The sequence below is a fragment of the Sus scrofa genome, chromosome 3 (genome assembly GCF_054392235.1).
Source record: "Sus scrofa isolate SSC_HxYL_T2T_F1_AM1 chromosome 3, Sscrofa_HxYL_maternal_Yorkshire_Landrace_v2.0, whole genome shotgun sequence".
NCBI lineage: Eukaryota > Metazoa > Chordata > Mammalia > Artiodactyla > Suidae > Sus > Sus scrofa.
In genome coordinates this window covers 112,089,799-112,115,593 of record NC_139385.1, presented here as the reverse complement: position 1 = coordinate 112,115,593, position 25,795 = coordinate 112,089,799, and the positions used below count along the sequence as shown (strand labels likewise).

The 25,795-nt window shown below is 40.1% G+C and overlaps 1 protein-coding gene across 46 annotated transcripts in view; it reads right to left on the bottom strand.

Annotated features, from left to right (window-relative positions):
* SLC8A1 (solute carrier family 8 member A1) overlaps positions 1-25,795 on the bottom strand; it is a 421,405-nt gene that overhangs the window by 334,339 nt on the left and 61,271 nt on the right. For 28 of the 46 annotated variants that reach the window (XR_014842083.1, XM_085019442.1, XM_021088307.2 and 25 more), the window contains one exon: positions 11,606-13,434. Coding sequence is in view for 45 of the 46 variants with exons in the window: in XM_085019442.1 (XP_084875568.1) it covers positions 11,606-13,434 (1,829 nt within the window). In the remaining variant the exon portion in view is untranslated. Of the gene's footprint in view, positions 1-11,605; positions 13,438-25,795 lie in introns of all 46 variants that reach the window. The other 18 variants (XM_085019457.1, XM_085019445.1, XM_085019450.1 and 15 more) reach the window with 1 other exon arrangement.

The window sequence follows — 25,795 nt, the reverse complement described above, 5'->3', positions numbered from 1 at the left end:
CCATTTATCACAGCTCATCTCATTCTCTGAACTTGCATGTTTCTCATGTGTAAAAATCTCTATGTTCCTCTTTCTTTCTTCTATCTATTCAAAATTGATTTGTTGAGCTCCTGCTATGTATCTATCATTCCCTCTGCCCTGAAATATACATACTCATGCCTCAAAGGGTTGGTGCGAAAATGAAATAAAGACATAAGAAACTTGTAAATAGCAGAGCATTATGTAAAAGGAAGAAGTCTGATCGCTGACCTTCCCGTATTTCTGACTAGCCTTAATCCCTGGTCTCCACATTTTATCTTGCTCCCCTCCCACCCTCCACCAAAATGATGATTCACCAAAGGGGGACACTCCAGACAGCATCTTATACTTTGGATCATTTTCTGTAGCTATCGTTTTTACTAGGCTAGTGGAGACACTAACTGCCCCTCCCCTCAACACAAGCACATGTGCAGATACATACAAGTTCATATATGTGCACCATACACACAGTCACAAAACTCGGTAAGTAGTGTGTGTGTGTGTTTTAAAAAAAGGAAGATAAAAAATTCCTTTGCTTATTTCCCAGTAAGCCTATATTAGACTTCTATAAGCAACCAGCTGGAGAATAATTAAAGGCAAAGAGAATAGCACCTAACATGTGCTGCATCCTTACTATTAAATCCATTCAGCCAATCCTTTGAAATAAGTTCCATCATCCTCATTCTATAGAAGATGAAAACAGAAACAGAGACAGGTTGATTACTTATGAATCCATGCAGTTTATGAGTGATAGAGCAAGGATTTAAACCCTGGCTAGTCTGGCTCACAATCACTACTCTCGATCTGTGCTCTCAATCATTACATTACCTCAGATATTGCCTCTGGGTGGCTGCGACAACCGTCACAAAGACCATCCACTAAGGAAAGGGCTCAGAACTTGACTTCCGAAGGCTGTCATTTGCGTCCATAATGAATACCCAACAGTCACTTTTCTGCTATGTGCAAGTTAGGGAAGCAACAGATTTTAAATGAGCATAGCAAATGAAGCACACAGATAGCCTAACTCTAAAAAGAAAAAAACCTATATAAATGGTAAATGCAAGGACTTAAAATTCTTAAAGATGGGAAATCTTGACTCTAAGACCAAAGACCCAAATGTACCTCAAAATATCCTAAATATTTGCTATTGTAAGAAATGATCATTAAATTAACAACCAAATGAAAACACATTAAGAGAACATAGTGTATAAAGGCTATGGAAGCAATGGGTTATTAGGAAAGATGTTCCTGTCCTAAAAGAATTCAAACCTATAGAATATGCTTCAGTTATTCAAATGACTAATCCGTGAAGGATATTTTAGCCCTAGATATTGTCAGATAAATGAGGACTTGATATTCTTTATATTATTATTTTATTACATTTACTTTTATATCTACACTCACATTTATATGTATTGTACTATTGTTACATTACATTAACATTCTTAATATTCTACCATTCCATTAGACCATATATAGGTCAAAGGAACTACTTCCTATAACACACTAACTTAAACCATCCCAGAACTCACCCATATAGAGTTCTTTTTCCACATTAACAACTCAAAAAGGACCCCGTGGCTTGCTTTCTTTCCTTGGCAATTTGTCTATCCTCCTTCAACACCATGAGATGCTGAGCTACCTGAGTCTGGGACCCCAAAGGCACAGAGATCCAGCTGATTGAATTCCAATGTCTACATCTGCTTTGTTGTTTATGCTCAATAAAATCATATCACTTAGTGGAATAGGAAGCAAAGTAGAAGACATGCAGCAGCTCAGGTTCAAAGCCAATGTTGCCACTGTTCCTTCCTTCACATCCCTCTGAGTTCACCACAGCTAGGAACAATGAGTCAGATTTGAATTGTTCCCAATTTCTACACTTTTTGGTCTCGCATAGAGAGGGCAGCCAAATGGTGATGGGAGCCATGTAGGGATGGGGGAATGGGGAGGAAGAAGGAGCAGTGTGCTTCTGTTCCTGAGAAGAGCAGGCACATGGTATGGCTGCTCCTGCCAGCAGCCACACTGACAGCTCAGCATCTTTCCTTCTCAGCCCAAACACCCCTGGCAAGAGCCCCATCAGGAGGCTTTGAGAGAATGGTGCCAAGGAAGGTCGGAAGGCACAGAGAAGCTTCAGGGTTGCTGAAGCATCCACATCAGGGCAGGACTGAATTTTTTATGACTGCCTTAAGTACAGTGTGAAGTTCTCCGTGGTTCCACTGTTGCCTCAGCGTCTCACAAGGGATTTGACACAGGGCAGGTCCTCATAAAATATCTGCTGAAAGTAGGCATCAATGGAGGGGATACCAGCCCTCCAGGATTCAGTCAATTTCTCTGGCTCCTCAAGCATATTCAGGCAATTGTAGGTACCTTTGATTCCAAGGACACAGTGGCTGTCTATTTTCAATAAAACAGCAGCTTGAGTCTGCTTCCCTACATCTACCTTCTTTCTCTTGGACTGTCTTTTGTTTGCTTGAGCAAGAATCTGAACTCATTCCAGGCTTCGTTTTATTTTAAGAGAAAATCAGAAATCTAATCAGAGCTGTATATTCTTTGCCTCTGTCTCAGTCATCTGCCTGTCTTCCTCCTTCCCTCTTTCTCTGCCTACACCCTCCCTTTTCTTACTCTCCCTGCCTTCACCTCCCTTCAACCCTCCTCCCTCCTTCTCTCTCTATAAATTAAATGCAATAGCTCATTTTAAATATGATGTCAAGTTAAGATCATAATGTTTTGTATGTGAAAATGAAATCTGTCCTTTGGGAACTCTTTTTGCTTTATTGTGCCTTAAAAAATTAAACTCTGTGTCAAGAGGACTTAATTTTGCTTTCCAACTTTTACCTTTGTAAATAATAAGTGTGTGTGTGTGTGTGTGTGTGTGTGTGTGAGAGGGAGAGAGAGAGAGAGGGAGAAAGAGAGAGAGAGACAGAGACAGAGAAAGAGAGAGAGAGAGATGGAGAAGTTCTCTGTAGAAAGGGAATATTTGGGAGCTTCTGTTAAATGTTCTAATTAATTGTAATTATATTTTTAATATATCGGCAATGAATTTACTCCAAACAGACCAATAATTCAGCAGCAAAACTTTAAAAAATAAAACTTTCCTTAAAAGCAAATTAGTTACAGACACATCTGAATACTGTACAGACGGTATATAAAATGTATACAAGTTGTCTTTGGAGTGTCATCTGATTTTAGTTCAAAGGTTTTTCTGTTGTCCCTGTGCCTTACAGAGAATGTAGTTTAAAAGCAAGAGTAACTTGGTATTGGACTTTTTAAAGCACAGCTAAAAATTCCACTTGCTGGGGTAGGTTTATATGAGTTGAACGGCCACGCAAGTCGCTTATTCTAGGAACACTTCCTAACCAAGAATTCTGACCGTTAATGACCTCCAGGGGTAGAGATGATAACTTTTCAAACTCGGTGGTAGTACGGACACAGGTAACAAGCATCCTCTGGTACTGTCTGTCCTCACTATGCGGTCTTGTAATATAGAAAAAAGAAAGACAGACCAAGAAACTGCTATTTTAAGTATGGAGAAAAGCTACATTCACTGTTCAGCCATATAAGGAAGTTAAACATTACAGAGCCAGTTTAGGCAGTGACAGAAAGCTGTTAATAAAGGTTCTTTACTATTTAGGAACAAGGGGAAATAAATAGTGTGAGAAAGAAGAGAAGAGACAGTAATTGGGCAGGTCAGGTACATGGAGGGATTATAGCATTTAGAATTTTTCTTGCTTCTCAAACTCAGTTAACCACCGCCCTTAATGGAATGGGGGAGGGGGCGTTGTGGTGCACACATGTTCAAGAATTCCAGAAAAGATACATGACTGCCCTAGTTTCTCCCCTGTGAAGCTGCATGACCACGTGTAGTTAGGGTTACAGCACCAGAAGCCTCCTACATGCCTGTCCTCACCTCACCTACGAAATCTACTGAAGAACAGCCCCAAGGAAGCACTGTATCCCTTACAGTCAAGTGGCCCTACTGCTGAATTCTAGATCCTCCCTCATTAGCTGTGTGACTCAAAGAAAGTTCCTTTCAAAGCCTCAATTTCTTCATCTGTGAGCACATATACTAGCTTCTAATACAGCTGTTGTGAGGAATAAGTCAAATATCATACGTAAAACAGCATGAAACCTGGCTGTCAAGACATCCTAGTGTCACCTCAGCCACCATTGTCAACTCCCACATCACCGTCATATCCAAAACAACCACCTCCAAAATCACCAGCATCACCACTATCACCAACACCATCACTATCATATCCAAACCACCACCTCCAATACCACCAGCATTACCACTATCATCCTCACTAGCACAATTACCAACATCATCACCACCTTGACCACCAGCATCCTCATGTTACAGGTGAGGAGGCTGATGTAAAGCTGAAGTAACTTGCTGAGAGTTACAAAGCTAGTAGGAGACAAAGATAGAGCTCAGACTTGGTGTGGAACCCCAGCCCAGACCTCCTCTGAAGCCCACCTTTGATCACAGAAGGTCTAACATGAAAAAGTGGGGGTGGTTTTGGTTTCAAGAGTCACTACAGGGCTTCAAGGGTACCCAGCACTCAGGACCCTCTCATCCCTAAGCCTAAAAATTGTATCTAGAAATACAATAACCCAGGTTATGTCCTTTGATATCTGAATTAAGAGACATGGTAAATTTCTCCTGGTTTCTGCTTTTGGTTGTTTTTGCCCCTTCCCTCCACATCTTCAACCCTCACAAAAAAACACCATGCCTATTTTCCTATCTGACCCTGCGGAGACATTATAAGAAGGAAAGAAAATGTCATGTAGAGCACGAGTCCTGGGGAGAAAGGCAGGAAATGAAAAGGCATTGTTTATTTCGCCTGGCTCTACAGTGAGACAGCTGTATAGGCCTGTGAAAAGAATGAGCCCTGGCTGGCTCAACCTTTGGCAACCAGATCTGGTATTACGTAGGCGGTATGGCGAGCCAGGAGAGGAAGCAAAGGAGGAGATTTCCTTTAATTCTGCCCATATTGTTGACCACTTGTTTTCCCTTCCAGGACCTTCTGGATTTCCCCACTACCAGGACAGAAAGTGCAAGGCGTGTGGGAAGCCAGCAACCAAACTCCACGGGCTGCCACAGCTGCTGGCCTGCTCCATCAACCCCTTCCATAGGGCTCCCCTCTGCCGCCTCACCCAAGGCAGTTACAAAGATCATCTCTAGAGCCACTGACCCATCTTACATTTGGCTGCCTTCTCTGCCTTTCCTGCCACCTGGCCCAGAGCCACTTCTGTTTTACCGTTGCAAGTATAACACTCAAGAATGGCATGGCATTAACGGTGTACCGGGGCCTGACAGTTTTCTCATCTTGAAGAATGAATCTCCAGTGAGCAGATTTCAGTCACCGTGACAGAACATCATGGAGATGGGTTGTAGGAAAAACCTCTCTGGTTCTCAACAGCGTGTAACCCACAGGCAATATTCCACACCTCAGCTAAGAAGGACAGAGCATCATAACAACAAACAAAACCCTATTATAGGCGTGATACCCTCCAGGTTGCTCCATTCAAAGGAATTAAGCATGTTTAAATCTCCTTCCATGGGTTACAAGGTCCTTGGGGAAGAGAACCAAAGAAAATGTCTCCCCACTTCACAATGTGATGGGACATCTGCTCGGCTTCTACCAAGATGATGGCTGAAGCTGCACACTGATGACTCTGAGAAAACGAAGTGAGAGGGGAGGCAAAATGGGTTAAAGGCTGCTGACTAAAGGATTAAAGGAGGTCAAAACCATTTGGAGAGACCAAGGACAAACCCATAAAGTGCAAAATAAAACACTGATAACATTTTACCAGAGATCTTGTACATTTTCTTTAGAAACTATAAGAGGCAATGAGATAGAGAGGAGCAAGCTCATATATATATATATATTTTTAAAGTAGACCAGGTTTTCTTATTTAAAATTTTTCAAATTTTTATTTCACTGTAGTCAAAAAACACTTGACAAGATCTAGCCTCTTGATAGATTTTTAAGTGCCAGGCACAATATTGCTATCTATAGAGACAATGTCATAAAGCAGACTTTTAGAACTTACTCGTTTTGCATTACTGAAACTTAATACCTGTTGATTAACAACTTCCCATTTCCCTTTCCCTGTCCCTGGCCACCACGATTCTTCTCTTTGCTTCTATGAGTGATGTCCCCATTTTTTTTTTTTTTTTTTTTTGGTCTTTTCAGGGCCACACCTGTGGCCCATGGAAGTTCCCAGGCTATGGGGTCAAATTGGAGCTTCAGCTGCTACCCTACACCACAGCCACAGCAATGTGGATACGAGCAGCATCTCAGCTTAGGACAACTTTGGATCCTTAACCCACTGAGCAAGGCCAGGGACCAAACCTGCATCCTCATGGATACTAGTTGGGTTCCTTACTAGTGAGCAATGATGGGAACTCCCCCCTTTCCCCCCTTTTTTTCTTTTTTCCTTTTTTTTTCTTTCCCTGTTTTAGATATCTCATATAGGTAGAATCATGCGGGATTTGTTATTTCAGGACTGGCTTAAAGGGATATATATTCAGATTAATTTAAACACCCTCATAATGATTTAAAATCCCATTAAAGAAAAGGAATGTTCACTAAGACTTTCATTAATATTGATAAACATCCTATTTATTGAAAATGTCCATACACTCAGGTTCACCAAGTTGTAATTTCATCTTAAAATGCACATCACATTTTTCTCTCCAATTATGTCTTCTGGGGTTGCAAATATTGTGCCCCAGATCAAGGCTTCTTCTCCCTACAGCTTATACCATATATTTGTGATGATTTCTGTACTTAACAAAATATGTTATCTCATAATCTCCCATTTTAGAGCATTTGGAAGATATGTTCTTTGTTTCCTTCATAATGATTAGCTTAGCTTCATACTTAATAAATACGTGCAGATTGATTGATATATAAATTCTTCTCTTACTCTGAACCAGTGAGGCAGTCAGCCCCCTGTGTGACGGTCTTGAATGATGACTCAGAAAAGAGTCCATAATTTAAATACTTCACTGTGTCTAAACTATGAAATCTCCTCATTTGCTAAGATAAAAATTTATTTACATAGCTACATTAGAACCCCAAACTCTAATTAGCAGTGGGAAAATGAGATTATTACGGCAAACATGGTAAACTAGCCTTCTGAACAGTTTAGGCCCCGGGCAGCAATGAATTAGAAGTTGGAAGTTGTTTTTTGACTTTTGCCCTGTCTTATTTTTATAATAGCTATGCTTTCATGAAAACATATGCATTTATACAAACATTTCTTGTTAAATTTACATTTACAGATGATACTGCATGTGGTTCGCTTCTAGGAAGAGATAAATATTCCAGCCTAAAAAGATAATCCACCAAAACAGAAATCTATTAAAATCCTAAAATTATTCCATGTAAATGGTTTTCATTACTGAAGAAAATTTTATGTCAATGAAATTATCATGCTTCCATCATTTTAATAGGCTAAATGCTGCAGATAAAATTCTGCCAAAAGTAAATCTTGAATATGTTGGACTAGCCTTTCTATATGCGAATAGCCTTTCTTGTCTAACATTATTTTTCCTAGTATTTTTTTATCATTTCTGATTCCTCCAAACACATACCATTATTATTCTTGTTCTGATCATTTCATATTTTCTTAATATTCCTTTCATTTTTTAAAATAACTGGCTGACTTCCTAAAGAATATGGGTAATGTAAATAGCAAAAACAAAGTGTTTATTTTCTCTGGAACATAATAATGATGATTCCATAAACCTAGATAATACTAAAATTTTATTTTTCTTTTTATTTTTCAAAAAAAGTGATGTAAATATGAATTCAAGAGCTGTATCTGTTGAGATGTCTTGCATGTTGTATTTGCTAGAGTTAATGAAGTTACAATCCTACTTGAAAATGTAACAGTTTTGAAGGCAAAATTAATTTTGGACAGAGCCTTTGCTTAACAAATTATAGCTAGAAACTCCCAGTAAGCTGATTTGCTAAGCAAGATATTATGTAAATTTTCCAACCTACGTACTTTGTTTTCCAACTTTGCATTTTAAATATATAACAGTCAATGCTCATGATCTTTTGAGTAATCTTCCAAAAATGATATTATTGCTGGGCTATAACTAAGTAATTAAATTTAATTTGTATCTACATTAGTTTAATTAACCTTAACATTTTCCAGAACAGTCAAGCTAATGCTAGACCTTGGAAAACCAAACAACATTTTGTACTAATTACTATCCCTAAACTAGCATCATTAACAAACATCGAGAATGAACATTAGTAGCACTTCAAATTTGTGGATATCACCTATCAAACCACAAATCAAAATAGCATTCTTCATTTATTTTTTTATTATCTGTTAACATTAAACAGAATTCCCTGTTGAAAGTCAAAATTATCTGGCATGGGTTTAGTATATGTCATTAATCGAGTTCATACAAAAGCATGTGCTAACTGTTAATTATGTCTATTTAATGAGTTTTTGCATTGTAATTTTAAAACGTTTTGCCAAGAATATGTTTTATTACAGACTATAAACACAGACTATAAGCACCACTTACCTTTTATTGATATTTCCCTCAAATACAGATTTTTGATCTTAAAAAAGTCATTGAAATAATTGAACTCGTTTTTATAAAAATATGAACGAATAGGTACAGATTATGCTTCTATTATGAATTTAAATGACTTCCTCTACACTAAAAATGAGGTCAAAGATTAGGAATCTATCTTACTCTTGAGAAAAATGAATCAATAAAGCTGGCTGGCTCTTGATCTCCAATCCTTATCTGATTGAACCCTATACCTACCTTGGTTAATGGCTTAAAATTAGATATACTTTAAATTCAGCCTTTTCCAGGAATCTCTTTATGGCACTCTGGAAAGACTCATAAATTCTGGCTTTGTAAGCAGCATTAAACAAATCAAAAAAAAAAAAAAAAGTTTTTTTTTAAGTATCTAATAAAGCCCAGTGGAGCCCCAGCTACATATTGCAGGTTTTTGAGAAAGCCCTCTCTCAAGATTCACTGTGTAACTGGATGAAACATAAACTCATTTTTAAGGATAAACTGAGTTGAGCCTACACAGTTCAACTTCATTGCATGATGACGAACCCTCACTTGGATCTGACTGTGCAGATCTGGCATTGGGAACAACTACCAGAGGAAAAATGATCCATCAAAAAAAATTAAAAGAATAAGAGATCTTTGATCATATTATGCTTTTCTAGAAGCATTATGTTTAAATCCTTGGTGCTTCGCTGAAGGCTAAGTCCAGTCACCATTGTAATAAACGTCTTCAAGTAACAGGCCTCTTAACCCTCTTTGAACCTCATCAGTAGGAAAACTCTTTAACATTCATATGAAAATGTAGGAAGAAAAAAAAAGTAGGACTGTAATTTCATTTCACTTATAAATAAATAAAATGTTTTGCCACTTCTAACATTTCATATTTCAACGAAGCAAAATAAAATGCAAGAAGAATCTTAAAAAACTAGGAATTGGGAAGTGATCTAAAATCCTCCTAAGATCACAAATCCAGAGAGGGCTCGCTGAAAATTCCACCAATTGTGACCAGTGTTCACAAGACACCTAAATTTTTAAGGTGAAAATTGGCAATATTCCTTTCTTAGCAAGAATTAAATCAATTTAATGGCATGCAGTGCATATTTTAAATGGAGCTTGGCAGAATAATTATACCACCAAATCACTTCTCTTTTTTCCCTTTCTGCTTTTTCTTCTTCTATTATACTGTACCCAAAAGAAAGTGATTTATTTGTGGTTTGGTCAAAGTCCCAGACAGCAAACTAGATAGGGAAAGCCTGTCTCAAACAAGCACAGAGCCATTATTCTCAAGAGGAAGCAAGATCAAATTTTCTTGAGAAAACATCCTAAGGAAAATGGGTAAACAAAATAAAATACCAATTTGGTCATATTTAAGAACTACCCTTGTGAGTTCATTTAATAACTTCAGGAATATGCAATACACTTTTACATGGATTACAAGTGCTATCTAATACAAGAGGGGTCAATAACTGAAATGACTGGAAAAGGTAATGAGAAAACTCCTAGCAAAGAAACCAAGTTTACATGCTAATATGAGCAGGGTCATATTCAATGAAGGCCTTGGGGAAAATCCTTTCTTGCGTATATAGAATACTCACATGCTACTGACTGTATTCCTATATTTCAGTAAAATATGTGTCCCATCAAAACACATCTCACTAAGTGGAACCCTGACAGCATAAGAACCAACGTAAAATAGATATTCAGCAAATGCTATCCCACATACACACCCGAAACTGGCAATTATCATATCTCTTTCCTTGGTTTCATTGTGATATCACCCTAATTATCCACCTCTATAATACAGTGTCAAAGAAGTGAAAGGCACTGGACAGCTCTTTCTGGAAAAATCTGTTCCCAGTGACCCCCCCCCACTTTGTGTCTATCTTCCCTACACTTATTGTAGGAGAAATTTCATCTTAGAGAGAATGTACTTGCCATTTGATATATCACATACCATTTACACAAGGGTTAACCATTTTAAGAACAAACTGTATTTTATATTTTTTTCTGAAAGTGTTACATTGCCAATGATTTCACCAACATATTCATTCAACATCCTTTTATTATATGGCAGATATTATAGTTTCCTTCCTTCCTTCCTTCCAGTTTGGATATTGCTCATTGGGTCTCATTTTGGGGTTTGTTTTTGGTGAGTGCCCCCTCCACCCCTAGGCAAGAAGCTGTTAGCTGTCAATAGAAAAAAATTATTGCACAATCACACATTCTGTTTTAAAGTGTTGGCAAGTGTCACCATAAAGTGCCAATAGGAAGAGTAAATTGCTCCCCACTTCTTTTCTCTGATCTGCTCCCGTCCACTAGGATTCTTGGATAGAATCTCCTTTTTCTTCCCATCCTTACACCAGTAGGGAAAAAGGATTTGTTTAATCATGTAAGTAAAATCAGACTGGGACTTAAATAGGAGCTATATGACATTTTTCCCCACTGGTATAAAACTGAAAAGGCAAGATTAGCCAATAAGTCATATTTAGCATTAGCATTTAAGCAGAAACATCATCATATATTATCACAAAGACAGCGTCAGATAAAAGTAGCAGAAATTGTTTCAGCCAGCCCTGGTAGCCAGGAAATTCTTTTCAGAGATGCTTCCTTTTTGGGCTTTCCCAATTTGTACTCAGTAACGAAGTTAGGACATAATGTTATGTTTTAAATATCCCCTTTCTGTGTGTATATTATGTGATCAAGCTAGAATACAAAATTTTCACCCCATCATATGGAACTGGATAAACTGTCAGAAGACTCATTCTATCATGATCTATAAATTTACTTAAAAACTGTAAAAGTACAAAAGTAAAAATAAAATCAAATGAAGACCTCTGTATATACAGTATATTGATAAGTAGCACACAAGCTAGAAGCTAGGATATTTTGATATCTTGAAAGTGGTCTTGTGTAGTAACGATTCCATTCTTTCTTGGCCATTTAGTCTTTCAAAACACGCACATGCTTATACATCTGCAAATGCACTCAACCATACGCACAGGGATTAAAAAAAAAAGAACTTACACAATTTCATCGTTCTGGAACTCGAGCTCACCACAGGTGTCCTCAAAGTCCTCCCCTCCGCCTCTGGCAGTGCCTTCAATGGTTTTATAGGGAACAATAACATTTCCTCGTGCTCCAGATGTTCTCAATACTTTCACCTCCATGATGCCAATGCTCTCACTCACATGAGTCACAGGTTCTTCAAAAGTAAAGATGCCTGCGTGGTCATCATCAAAAATAGTCACGGTGGCAGTGGAGGGAGATCCCAGGCAAGCAAGGGTAGAGACATGATTGGCTTCCAGGATGCCATCTTCTGAAGCTTCTGAAGACACTTTGACATTGCTGAGATGCACAAGGAAATTCTCATCCTCCTCAAAGATATCATCATCAATGATGCCAACTCTTATTTCCTTCTGGGTCTCACCGGGCTTAAAAACCACAGTTCCTTCAGTAAATTCATAATCAGACCCCGCGTTGGCTGTGCCATCCTCCGTTCTAAAGTCAACAAACACCGTGTTGGTCAAATCACCACCTCTGCGGATAATAGTCAGGGCTACGGTACCACAGTTCTCCAGACACTGATAGGTCCCTTGTTCAAAGAAAATCTTACTCACTGGGTCATTTTCAGCCACTTCCGTGTTGACCTCGTGCATGCTGACAGCCTTCCTTGCTTGGTCAGCTGCATGCCTCTTTAAAATGTTGCCTGCTCCAGTCATCAGGCGGGTAGCTTGAATGCGGTAAAATGCTCGACTTTTTTGTTGCTGACTTAAGACTTGGTAGTTGGCTAATTCTATTAATTGCTCTATTTCTTTCTCTGGATGCTTCTGCTTGAGTTCCTTCAGAATCCGAGCCATTTCTCGCCTGGCCTCCTCATCATCTTGGTCTCTCTCATCAACCTCCAGAACCAGAGCACCATCTAAGAAATTGTCAACGTGAGAATTGACCACTTTCCCATCCATTTCAATTTCAGTCTTGGAAGATGGTCTATCTCCTTCATGTTCAATAATCATTCCTCTCTGCTTGCCAGCTCGGTACCTTTTATAGACATACTTATAAAACAGAAGCCTCCTATCTGCCACCCAAGCAAACACAACACAGATAGGAAAGAAGAAGAATGTAAGCAAACCTTCCCAGACCTCCACGACTCCAGGAGAGATGACAGACAGGATAATGTAAAGCCAGGTATAGGCAAAGATGCTCCAGGCTGCCGTCACAAAAAACACACGCAAATGCTTAATCTTCCTTGTCTCCCCATCTGGGACCACGTAAACACAAAGTGCTATGATGATGAACATATTGAATGCAGCACTTCCCACAATGGTGCTAGGACCAAGGTCTCCGGCTGTGAAGTTATGGCCACACACTTCAATGACTGAAAGGAGAATCTCTGGAGCTGAAGATCCCAGGGCCATCAAGGTTAGGTTAGAGACCGTCTCATTCCAGATCCTCACAGTTGTCTTGGTGGTCTCTCCATTGGGCTTCTTTATGGTTATTTCTTTTTCTTGAGATGTGATGACTTCTATAGAGGACATGAACCGGTCGGCAATGATAGAGACACCAAGGAACATGTAGACCATGGCCACGAAATACACAGTAGCTCTAGCAATTTTGTCCCCGAAGGAAGGGTCCTGGGGCTCCCAAATGGGTAAAATCACCCCTTTCTTACAGTAATAGGAACCAGTACACTCGCTGGTCTCATTGCCTTCTTCCATTTCAGTCTCAGCACTTATATGGTCCACGTGAGAAAACAAGAGGGCCACCATGGCCAACAGATGAAATCCCATTGAAAAGGTGGGTGAGAGATGTAATTGCAGCATGTTGTAGGATGGCAGCATTGCAAATGTCCCCACCTACTGGGAAAAATAAGATGGGAGGAGGATGGGAAAAAAAATCACATCATTAGATCCAAATCCAAAGCATACCTAATTACTTTTTTTTTATTACTTTTAGCAATGATTTGTTTATATTTTGACTATCACAACATCTACAGTGAATCCTGATTTTAAGACTCCATCTGCGATTAAGCAATATTTGTAAAGTTTACAACTCAGTTTCTCTACTTGTAGATTTTCTACATGTTGTCCCCATTCACTGAGCAATGTACCCATTTATTGGAAGGAAAATTTCAGTTATAACTTAGCTTTGTTGAATACACATGTATGCATACTAATAGCCAATAAGAAAAGGCAAACACTTTTGCAACATTAAATAGTTTTGCCTTTGTTGCCAAAGCAGATTTTATTTTAAATTTAACAGTACCCTGTTAAGAATATGTTATGAAGTTTAGACTTGAACAACTCTTCCAACACAAGGCCTGGTGATGATCTTAAATTCTGGAGCACGGCTGACACCATGTTTCATTAAATCACATCCTATGGTTCTTGGAAACACAGAAAAATCTTCAAGCTTGCCTGCATTCAAGGTTAACGGTATTTGTACTTGGGGAAAAAAAAAAGCTGCAATAAAGCAATATTTCCACACATGAAATACAGTTTTTCAAAGCATGTTTTGATGAGAGCACATTTCCTCCTCATTTTCCACCAGCCTAGGTCTCCTGATGCATTAGAAGCTGGGCATCTGTTTTTTCAAGTACAGCTCTGCACATCTGTGTACAAACTTGCTCCAGAATCCACAGGAGATTCTGGAGAGGGAGACAACCAGGCGTAAGTCTGGGCCTGTGTAAGACTCCTGCCTAGCAGGCTGTGAAATCAGCATTACCACTCATAAAATGTTCCTTCTCAGTGTCGATGTCATACTTTCCATGGTCATTCTAAAATACATATTAGTTCTATAGATGATTTAAGTGACCCAATAAATCCATCTAAATTAGCTCATGTGGCAAAATGACAGTGACCACAAAGCGCACACATGATAAAGGGCTGGAGGCAATTAGGGATGAGGCAATCAGGGATAAAGCATGGCATCACTGGTGGGGGAATTTAGGTCTATGGTGGCTCTGTCTACCATCTTCTTCGCTTATTTACCAAAGCAAAGTTTTACTTGTGCTTTGTGTCTCTCAGTGACCTTATGTCACCACTGCTTCCCCAGCTTTGATGGGGGGGGGGGCAGTACTAAGGCAGAGAAGGGTCTAAAATATGGCACAAATGATCCTATCTAAAAAATGGAAACAGATCATGGACATGGAGAGCAGACCCATGGTTGCCAGTGGGGAGTGGGAAGGAAGTGGGATAGACAGAGAATTTGGGGTTGGTAGATGCAACCTATTACATTCAGAATGGATAAGCATAGGGAGTTCCCACTGTGGTGCAATGGGAACAAATCCAATTAGTATCCGGGAAGATGCAGGTTAGATCCCTGGCCTTGCTCAGTGGGTTGGGGATCCAACGATGTGAGTTGTGGTGTAGGTCACAGACATTGCTCAGATCCTGCACGGCTGTGGCTGTGGCTGCAACTGTGGCTGGCAGCCGCAGCTCCATTCAGCCCCTAGCCTGGGAACTTCCATATGCCCCAAGTGCAGCCCTTAAAAAAAGAGAAAAGAATGGATAAGCATGAGGTCCTACTGTACAGCCCAGGGAACTATATCCAATCTCTTGGGGTAAAACATGATGGAAGACAGTATGAGAAAAAGAATGTATATACATGTATATACATATATATATATATATATGTATATATATATATATATATATGTCACTATGCTACGCAGAAGAAGTTGACACAACACTGTAAATCAATCATACTCCAAAAAAAAAAAAAAAATGAGTGAGCTCAAGTCAGGGCACCTCCAGCTTGGGAGACCAGTTGTGACATCAGATAATGGAGGGAGAGGAAGGGTCCTGAGTCAGAGCAGAGCAATGTGGCCTGATACAAAGTTAAAAGTGGAGCTGGCTTAGAAGCTTTCATAGCCTCAGACTATCTTTAGAGTCACTCCCACATTCACCTACATTCTCTGGCCTTTGTTTGCTACTGATGGCTTATACTGAACATTGATTCACCGCCCAGGAGAAGCCCCTCACTGTGCCCAGCACATTCTGACACACCTTCAGTGAGCCCTCCATCGCCAAAAGCCCTTTTTTTTGATCATCATTATTGGGAGATAAGCTTTGACATTTTCCCCATATTAAAAAGGGCACAGCAGAGAGCTGTGGTGGTAGAATTCTATTCTAAGTAAAAGGTTGAAAAATAGAAGAAGCCTTATTTTCAAAATATGCAAAAGTTCATGGTCAGTGTATCTACTTGCTCAGTCATTACAAAGCTTGGGTAGGTGTAACGAGTTTTGAAACAGTCTGTAAGAGCAATAGAAGACCTAGTTCTAGTTCCCTTATGCAGCCATTTATTTCACAAATACTCATGAAGGCCACCTAGACAAATTTTAGAATGACATGATAGGTTCTCTTTTAGTTCCTGAGAATCATCAATAAATTAAAAAGTCTCCAATTTTGAAGACCTTATATTCTAATGGGGAGAAAACACACAAGTAGAAATATCAGATGGTAAAAAGTGTTGTAGCTGGGGGGGGGGGAGAAATGGAAGTATGACAGGAAGTCTGTGTTTGTGTGTGTGTGTGTGTGTGTTTTTGTGTGTGTCAGTGTGTGCACACACGTGGCACTATGATTTTATACTGCATGGTTTAAAGAACACCTCTCTGATGAAGTGACATTCAGTGAAGTCCTGAAGGAAGCAAGGTACCAAGCTCTGGAGGTGTTTGTAGGAAGGGAATTCCAAGTTCTTTGCGTAGGTTGGGAACCACAGAGAAACCAGTGTGCCAAGACAGTGAGGAATGGGGCGAGCAGGGCTTAGGAGCTGGGCACACAGTAGGGATGGACTATAAGAAGCTGGCTTGGACCATGAGGGAGATGGGGACCAGAAGGAGATTCTTATCAAAAGGGTGACATAAGCTTATTTTCCTTATAAAATGACTTGTCTACTAGCTCAGTGAAGAACAGACTGGCAGGGCAAGTGTAGAAATAATGAGGCCCATCCTTGCCTATCATAAAAACAAAACAAAACACGGTTCCAATTCCTGGCAAGTATATACAATGATACGGTAAAGATCTAATGTTTAAAAAGGAAAAAGAAACATTTACAGTGACCTGTTAGATTTGCAACTTAAAACATCTTGGTAACCCATAAGGAACAGAAAGGTTAAGCATTTGCTTAGAGAGTAGTACAGAACACAGATGGCCAACACTGAACAGAGATTCAAAGCTGTGCCTGCTCCAGGCTGACAGAATTAACCACTCCCTTCAAATGACTGCCAAATCTCATCATTCTATTCTTCACAAGCCAAAATGAACTTCCTAAAATGCATATCAGACTTTCACTCCCCTTAAAATTTGTCATTGATTGCCTACTGCCCTGAAAACAAACCCAAACCCCCTCACCAGGCTGTTTAGACCTTTTTAGGATCTGGCCTTTAAGTTTCAGAATATGGAAATTCTCTCTATTCCCTGAACAGGACAACATTTTCTTACCTCCAAGTCACTGCAGATTGTGTTTTCTGTGCCCTAAATTATTTTACTTTTTAGAAGCAAGTTTTAAAATGGCACAACAGCAAATAATGGTTGATTATCTGGGAGAGAAATACTAGGTTCCATTCTTAAACACTTTCTGGAATACCATACTAAATTCTTTACAGGGATCATTGTCTCTAATACCTCCAAGAAGCAGCATTGTCCTATTACACACCTCTTAGGGTTGCCATTTCCAGTAGTTTTGTGAATAGCTCCCCCTGGAGTTGTACAGTGTACAGTGCCCTAGCAAAAACCCTATGTAATAGATACTATTAGCCCATTGTGCAGATGGGGTGACTGAGGCTCAGACAGGTTAAGAACTTGCTGCAAGTCAAATAGATAAGTAAACTCCTGACCCTAAGATTCAAATCCTGGTGTGTCTCTGACACTGACAGAATTCTCTTCTCCATTCTTTCATCCCTGATGGTATGTAAAGTAATCTTTGAGAATGACTGTATTTGGGTTTGGACTAGCCCACTGGAAAACCTCTTGGATTCCATGTGGGTTAGGAGGACCTGGAAACCAAAAGTCTCATGGAAGGTTTCCAACAAGCCTGGTTTTATCCTATGGATCATAGACTCAAACAGACAAGCATCAGTAGCTGTAAAGTAACTGTGGGCTGCGCTGTTCCAAGAGAAAACGCCCCCCCCCCTGCCTTTTGGCAATTACCTGGCAACCTCTTCTGCAGTTACTCTCAGGGCAATTTTTAGGTCTGCCAAGAAGAAGCCTTGCCCAACCCATATCTCCCAATATGTCATCTGCCACAAGGGTACTGATGTCTATAGGTGGCTGAAGCAGTAAAAAATCCACTCACTGTCAGTGAAAAAGGAAGGGGGCCTCTGATGTTAATTAAAGAATGTCACAATTATGTTCAAACCCAATAGCAGTCTGATTTGTAAAAATCTGTGAACAAAAACCACTGCTATAGCTTATTGGCCATGAATCAACTGGAAAGAACTCTCTGCACTTCAGTTTCTTTCCTTATTAATACCAAATCCAAATGTTTGTGAGGATGTGGGGTAGTAAGTGTCATGTCAATGGCAGTTCCTCCTTTATTTGTTGTCTCCATTCTTTCAGGGTCTTTTCCGTGTCATCAGATTCAAACAGATCTACCTGACTCTCCCCACTGTCTCCTCAAATATATACTTCCATGAAAATTAAGCAGGAAATGGAGGCTCTTGGTATGCTGGCCTGCTGCCTGACCCTCTTACCTCCTGCCCTGATCTACTGAACTCCATAACAAGGGGTAGGCTGATCTTCATGGTGGTTTCAGCTCAACTCTTCCATCCTTTGCCAGCTGTTACTGAAGAATATCCATCACATCATCTAAATGAGCCTTCAGTACAGTACCAAGAAAACCCACAATATCTTTTGCTCACTGTTTATTTTAAAACAAACTGAGCAATCTCGGCACCTCCAGACCACAGATTACAACCTGAATGGCACTGACAAAGGGTGGTGAACAGATATCAAACTATGTGAGCCCAGCCACTTTGCTGAAAGGAGAAGCCATAAAAATGGAAACAGGCACTTGCAAGACCGATCAAACTGCCTCCATAGAGAGCAAGGGAGAGCCTGCCACAGTAGAGGTCCAAAGAATAGTTAGGCAGAAGGGAGACTTGGAGCTGGAGCCCGTTTTGACTACATGAGAAGTCGACTCAGGGAAAAGGAATACCTTGGGCATCCCCACGAGTCCCCTGCTCCAGGCGGCCTAATCTCATTCTGCTGATTGGCAGCTGGGGTTATTCCAAGGAACTCCTTGACTCTCCGTCAGGACCTGGAATCCCCTTCTAGGTGATTCTTGCTGATGGAAAGCCTCAAAGCTAAGCAATTAATCTGTTTCTAAGGCAACATTAAAACAACCATAAATCCATACCCACTACAGAGGCAGCCACTTCCAAACGCTTCCAGACAAAGAGGCGATGCCAGAGGATGACTGTCCTTATCTGAGCATCCATCAAGGGTGCCAATTACTGTTCTGCCCCCAACCTCGGCCATCAGACTGTGACCGCACTTCTAAAAGGAGCTTGCTCGGGCTCCAAGTGACTCTCTGCTATTGCTTGTTATTTTTTTTTTCCTTCAAAGAGAGAGTTTCGTTTTTGCTGCCTGATAAATGAAGACAGGTCCTCCAGGAGACAAGCGGTGAGACATCACGTAAGGGGCTTGAGCCCTCTGGCCTAAAGTTACAAGACTAGAGTCAGGATCTTGTCTCATGTCAGAAAACACCCACCTCATTCATCAAAGGAAGCAACTCGGGTAATGGTCAGGCAATGTAACCAGAAAAGAAAGATGGGTTGAGGATTTAGGATAATGAAAATGCTGTTAAAGAATCATGAGACACTTTCCCCTACTTTGTTCTACATAGAACTTAATAATTTTTACACGCTATCTAATTTCTTTAATGGTTCTACTTATTGTCTCAATCTCTCTAATGGATGTCAGCTCTGTAGGGATAGGGATTTCTGTCTCTTTTGTTCACTGAGCTATCCCAGTTCCTAGAGCAGAGTCTAGCATGTGGAAAATGCATAGCACCTGCTTTTACTAAATGAATAAAATACTTCTTATCGGGTCATGTGCTGATTCACCAAATCTCTAATAATGACTCAGAGTTTAGGTGGTGGACCTAGGCACATGCATTTAGAAATGGTCCCTATGTGAAAGAGATGCCCCTAAAATGAAGCAAAGGCTAGTATTAGCCTTAAAATTCAATGTCAATGTTGGGTGAAGAACAATCATGATTCAGGCTCATGCAGAGAGAACCCCAGGCTAGAAAACCAGGATCTCCAGCATCAAGAAAGGGGCTAGGACACTGACATTTTCCCCCAGCACCTGGGTGTGGGTCCTCATATACCAGCCTGGCTGGCTGATTTCTTCTGGAATGCCAAGATCATCTGCTCAGTGGAGAACATCTGCATATTTTAAACATCCTTAAAGGAGCATATTTTCTTCTTTTTTAAGGGCAATAAAAATATATCTAGTCAAACACGAACCAACAAATCACCTCTATTACAGAGACTCCTAAAACGGAAAGATCATTAAGAATTTAAATATATTGCCTCAGCATACTGACACAGAAATATGAGTAGAAGGAAGAAAGCTGGAGAATAAAGAGAATCTTCTAATAGTAAATAAGTAAGGAAGAATTTGAAGGGAAGACACTCTCGTAACCCTGGGCTCCAGGTAGAATGAGGCTGGAGTGACCTCAGATTGGTCCTGCCAGGACCAAGGGCAGCAGAAGGGCCTCACTCAGGGGCCTTTATGACCATTACAACTGCCACCACTGACCAAGCACTTGCTCTGTCTCAGATGCTCCATTGATTCCTCTGCATTCACTATCCTTGACCTTTCTGACAATATTCCAAGGAGGTATTATCGTTCCCTTTCTGCAAATGAGAAAAACAAATGGTTCCTAAAAGTGAACTGGCTGAAATCACACAAACATAAGTGGACAGCTAGGATTTTAATCTAGGTGCTTTGTGTGATAATCATAATGCTTTCCAAAATGGCAGCACCTTTTCTCTTGTTTTCCCCACAGAGGTTAACAATACTGTTCTGTCTTAGCAAAGAGCTCCTTATTTAGGTACTTCTGCAGAATAACCATCCATGCCACCCCTCCTTCCCATCTGAATGAATGTGTGTAGTTATATCATCTCATCAAGAGCCTTTCATGCTTCCCTCTCCAGTCTCATGCCTCCCCAGCCCCCAAGGAAGGATTTTGTAAGCACTCCAATTTATCATGCAGCAAGTGAAAGATGATCCATCTAGGGGATCATCAGCTAAAATCTGGGGCCTGAAATCCCTCCAAGGTCATGTAATAATCTCAAGGTTTTTCCCTCCATTGAGGAGAAAAGAAAATCGAGAATGAAATCCTAGCAGTGAGGGGGGGAAAAAAAAACTAACTAAAAACTGAAATAAAAGAGGGCAATGCATAAAGCTGGAGAGAATTACACTGAATTTTAGCATGACAAGTAAATTAATACTTGGCTCTGATAACAATAAACCAATATTTGTTCAAGAATCTCAGTGCAGCCCACAAATCTACTGTCTTGGGGTCAACATATTTAAAAAAAAATTGTTTTAACTGGTAAGTCATCCAAAGGAATGGAAAAACAACACATTCATTCATGGCTTTGTCTGCCAAGCTTTTCTTAACTACTCATATGGGCCAGATACTGTGTTACAAAGACGAATAAGATAATATCCCCAAAGAAGTTCACATTCCAGTGGGACATTATATGAGTCAAGGAGGGAGTCCTCTTTCTGGAAGACAGAACTCTTCCATTACTGGGGAATCACGAACGAAAAGAGACTTTACATGCATTTGGGCAGTGAGACCTGAGTATACCTGGATGTTCTCAATGTGGTCCCCTCTTTCCCAGGTTAACATACCTGAGGCCTTGGGGTCATACAAGTAGGTTTCTAGAAACCTCAACCTGCTCAGCCTATAGTCCTGCAACCAAAAGATTTCAAATGTAGAGAACTCCCTGGAGGAGGGGTTTGGATCATCTCTTCTGTCCTCTGAATCTTTGCGGGGGGCCTCGTGTTGGACAATAACAACTATTTAAGGTAAAAATGTGTTCACCATCCACCCTGAAAAGAAAGAGCAGTCTTTGATGTTCGACCTTATACACTGAAAAAAAAATGAGGTTATGTGAATTCATGTATTTCTGGGTCACCAAAAATGATGTCCTACCTAAAAATATTTTCCACACTAGTTTGTTGACATTTCGCCTTCAGACACTTGTTTAAGAACAGCCCTCCCTGTATTTCTACTTCTAGAGAGTGGACCATTCCTTTATTCCTCAGGCACTTATAGAGTGGCTTCTATGTGCAAAGCACCAAGTCACACACTGTGGGGATGACAAAGATGGTTGATTTATGGCCCCCGTATCTGATGAGTTTATGGTCTTCAGGTGATAGTCACTCAAATGGCCATGAACAGGAGAAAGAATATGAAAAACTGCATAAGAGGAAGGGACTGGAAAGATGACAGAAGCCAGAGAGAGCGAGGACATTCCAGAAGGAAGAAATAACATGACTAAAGGCATAGAACAATGTCTCTTCAAATTCACTTCACCAGAGCATCATCCGGGAAACTCATTCAAGTGCAGATAACCAGAACCTATCATCACATATGCAGTAGTACCAAAGAGGAACCCCCACATTTGAATTTTAACAAGCACCTCGGATGATTTGGATGGAGGTGATCTTGGCATGAAGGTTAGGAAGGCAAAAAGGCAGAACTGGACAAGAGGGCAGAACTGGCATAAAGGGCATGAGGCATGTTTAAAGCAGAAGGCAAAAAAGGTCCTTGATGGAAGGTAGTACCTAAAAATTAGATGTCAGCATTTATTGTAATATCACTAAGAGGTTGATGAGAAATAACATATCAGATGGGCTCATTTTCACAGATTTTTATGCTTCAGACAGCACCAAAATACAAAGCCCCTTGGTGAGTGTGTGGAGAGGTAAGAGAGAAGAGGGCAGAGAAAAGTGGACCCTAGTAGGAGATCAACAGAGGCCCCCCAAAGGGGAGATTACATCACTGAGAGTCATTTATGTGTACTTCATGATTTTGCCAAGGGTTTATTCTACTTCCCTTAAGTAGAAACAGCTAAGGATGCTAGGACACTAGAGAGACACATAACAAAGAACCAGATACATGGGAGTCTTCAGAGACTTCTAACCAGGTTCCATCCACAAGTTCTGAGCAGAGGTCGACAAGATGCAGAAACATAAACCCCAAACTGGAAGCCTTAGGTGGTGGGAAGCTTTACTTTTTCAATTAGAGTATTTTTTTTTTTTTTTTTATGGAGCTTCACCCACCCCACTTGTTCCCTTCAACTCAAGAGTAAATCTTTGCAGTCACTCTTTTTACTTTCTAGTCAGCCTCTTGGGACAGGGGATGTTTGATACAGAATCCATTTCCAAGCTATGTGATAGGAACATGCAGAATGCCTTTACAAAAAAAAAAAAAATCTTTTTTAACAAGGAAAATGCTGGTTATGTGAGCAGAGGCAGATGAATTTCATCAGTTTTTTCCCTGAGTCATTAAGCTTCATATTCAGGTAGATTGCTTTTTGGGGGAATGGAAACCTATCAGCTTGAAGTTCTTTAAGTCTTTTAAATTTCCCTGCATCATCAGAAAGCACAATCCTTCAAAGGATAAGATGCTCTTGAACAGAACAGAAGTAGGAAATCAAATTTTTTTTTTCAAAACTCAAATTGATAGATGCTCACATACTGGTGATCTTTCATCAATATTCTATGTTACAATTTTCTAAAGCTCCAGACAATTTACACAGCGACAGGTACCAAGTGCGTATGTATACAGAAAAAATCCATTTTTAAAATGGAAGCAGCTTAGAAAAGAACTAATCAAATTTTTTGTTTAGAGAAATAAATTGAGTAGCTTTGGGTAAAGGAAAATTTTTTGTTTAGAGAAATAAATTGAGTAGCTTTGGGTAAAGGAAAATATGGAATTTTTTTTTTTTTTTTTTGTCTTTTTGCTATTTCTTGGACCGCTCCTGCGGCATATGGAGATTCCCAGGCTAGGGGTCCAATTGGAGCTGTAGCCACCGGCCTACACCAGAGCCACAGCAACGTGGGATCCGAGCCACATCTGCAACCTACACCACAGCTCACGGCAACGCCGGATCGTTAACCCACTGAGCAAGGGCAGGGACCGAACCCGCAACCTTATGGTTCCTAGTCGAATTCGTTAACCACTGCGCCACGACGGGAACTCTGGAAAATATGGAATTTTATAGAGATCTCTGAGTTCAGTTTATGAAACATACAGCTAGCTTCTCTACCAGGTAAGGCAAACACTAAATGTCTATTATGTATCTGGCAAAGTGCAAGGTACTGGGGCTAGAACCATGAACTAAACAGACATGATCTCTCTCTCCCTGAAATTTATTATCTAGCTGGGAAGACAGATGACAGATGTGAATTTAAATTGTTACAAAAAGAAATGTTTCTTCAAACTGTGACAGAAAGAAGCATTTATTAACTGAGAGATGCTATGAAGGCAAAGCACAGTCCTGTAAGAGTAAGTAATAGAGGACCTAACCTCCTAGGGTATTAGGGAAGGGTTTGCTGACGAAATAACATCTGAGCTGAAATTTTTTAAAAGACACTCAGCAGGAAGCCAGGCCAAAGACTGCTGGAGTGCAAGGCCTTAGGTTGACTCTTTTGCAATCGCCCTTCTCTATAATGGGATTACTCACAGATCTATCTTCTTAGATATGTTGGGGTATGAAATCATGTTTGGAAAATACTAAAAACAGCTTCTGTAATTTATGAGAATCATCCCCTGTGAGGTCAGTCATACAAGTGAAGTTAACTGCATTCTACCATGCTGCTTGGAGCAATGCGGTACCCAGAAGGGTTGTTGGTCCAAGGATCAAAAGAAATGAGTGTTGGTCTCGGGTTCCACTAGCCAGTCATGTGGCCTTGGACAAGTCTTTTCCCCTTTCTCACCTCGATCTGTAAAATTGAGGAATTCTGCTGACAATCTCAATCTATGATATTCTAATCCCTCACTTTGCCATTCAAGGTCATCATGCCTAATACATCACCTGTCTACCTTTCCAGGTTTACTATTCCTAGTAGACAACTAAATTATTCAATAAAAATTACCTGACTATACACCCTGTTCTCTTTTCTCACGCTTTTAATGCTCAGAAGGTCTCTAAAAGTCATCTAACTTTGCCTTTTTCCCACATGAAAACTCAGGCCATGATAACTTAAAAAATTTTTCCAAAGCCACACATCCCAGAAGTGATAGAGCTTGGCTCTAAAACAAGGTCTCTGAGTTTCTAGGCCAGCTCTCTTCCCAGGATACCAACTCCAATTGCCAGGGTTCCTGCAGCCCCCCTATGATGGCCTATGTATCTAACTGTCTGTGTCTTAGAGGGGCAAACACATGGCTAAGAGGTCAAAGAGCCCACCACTGTTTTTACAATGCCTATTTAATCTTTAATACATTTAAAATAATTGAAAAAATTTCAAAAAGAGTATGTCACCACATGTGAAAATTAAATATTCAAATTTCAGTGTCAGTAAATAATGTTTGATGGACCACAGCATGTTCATTCATTTAAGGATTGTCAAGGGCGGCTTTCATGCTCCAACTGCAGTGTTGAGTAATTGTGACAGACCTGTGGTCCCTAAAGCCCCAAATCTTTACTATGCGGTCCTTTAAAAAACAGTTTTGTGACCTTTGGTATATGTCATTATGCATGTCCTTATCTTCCAGCTCTCCATGGTGATCTGCCAGTGAGCATGTCCATAGGCAGAAATGGCACTCTCTCACTGGCCATCTCTCAAGCAGTAAGGGCCAGACCTTATTGAGCACTCAATAAAGTTCCAAGTGTTTTACCAATATTAATGTACTATTCTTCAATAACCTCATAAGGCTCTTTACTATTACTTTCCCCATTTAATAGATGAAGAAAAGAAGGCACGGAGAAGCTAAGGTTCTCGCACAATGTTAAATATACCATTTGTTGGACTCTAACAAATATCTATCATCACTAACATGACATGCTTGCTGACTTTAGAGAATTCTAATCTGAGTATAGTAGGGGCCTTCATTGTATTCCTCAACATCCTCAATCTAGAAGCAAAAGTCATAATTCTCTTTCCGCCTTAGGAAATCATTGCTAGACATCCAGCGACTCATGTGGCCAGAAAACACAGGCACATTTCAAGAGGATTTCTATATTATCAA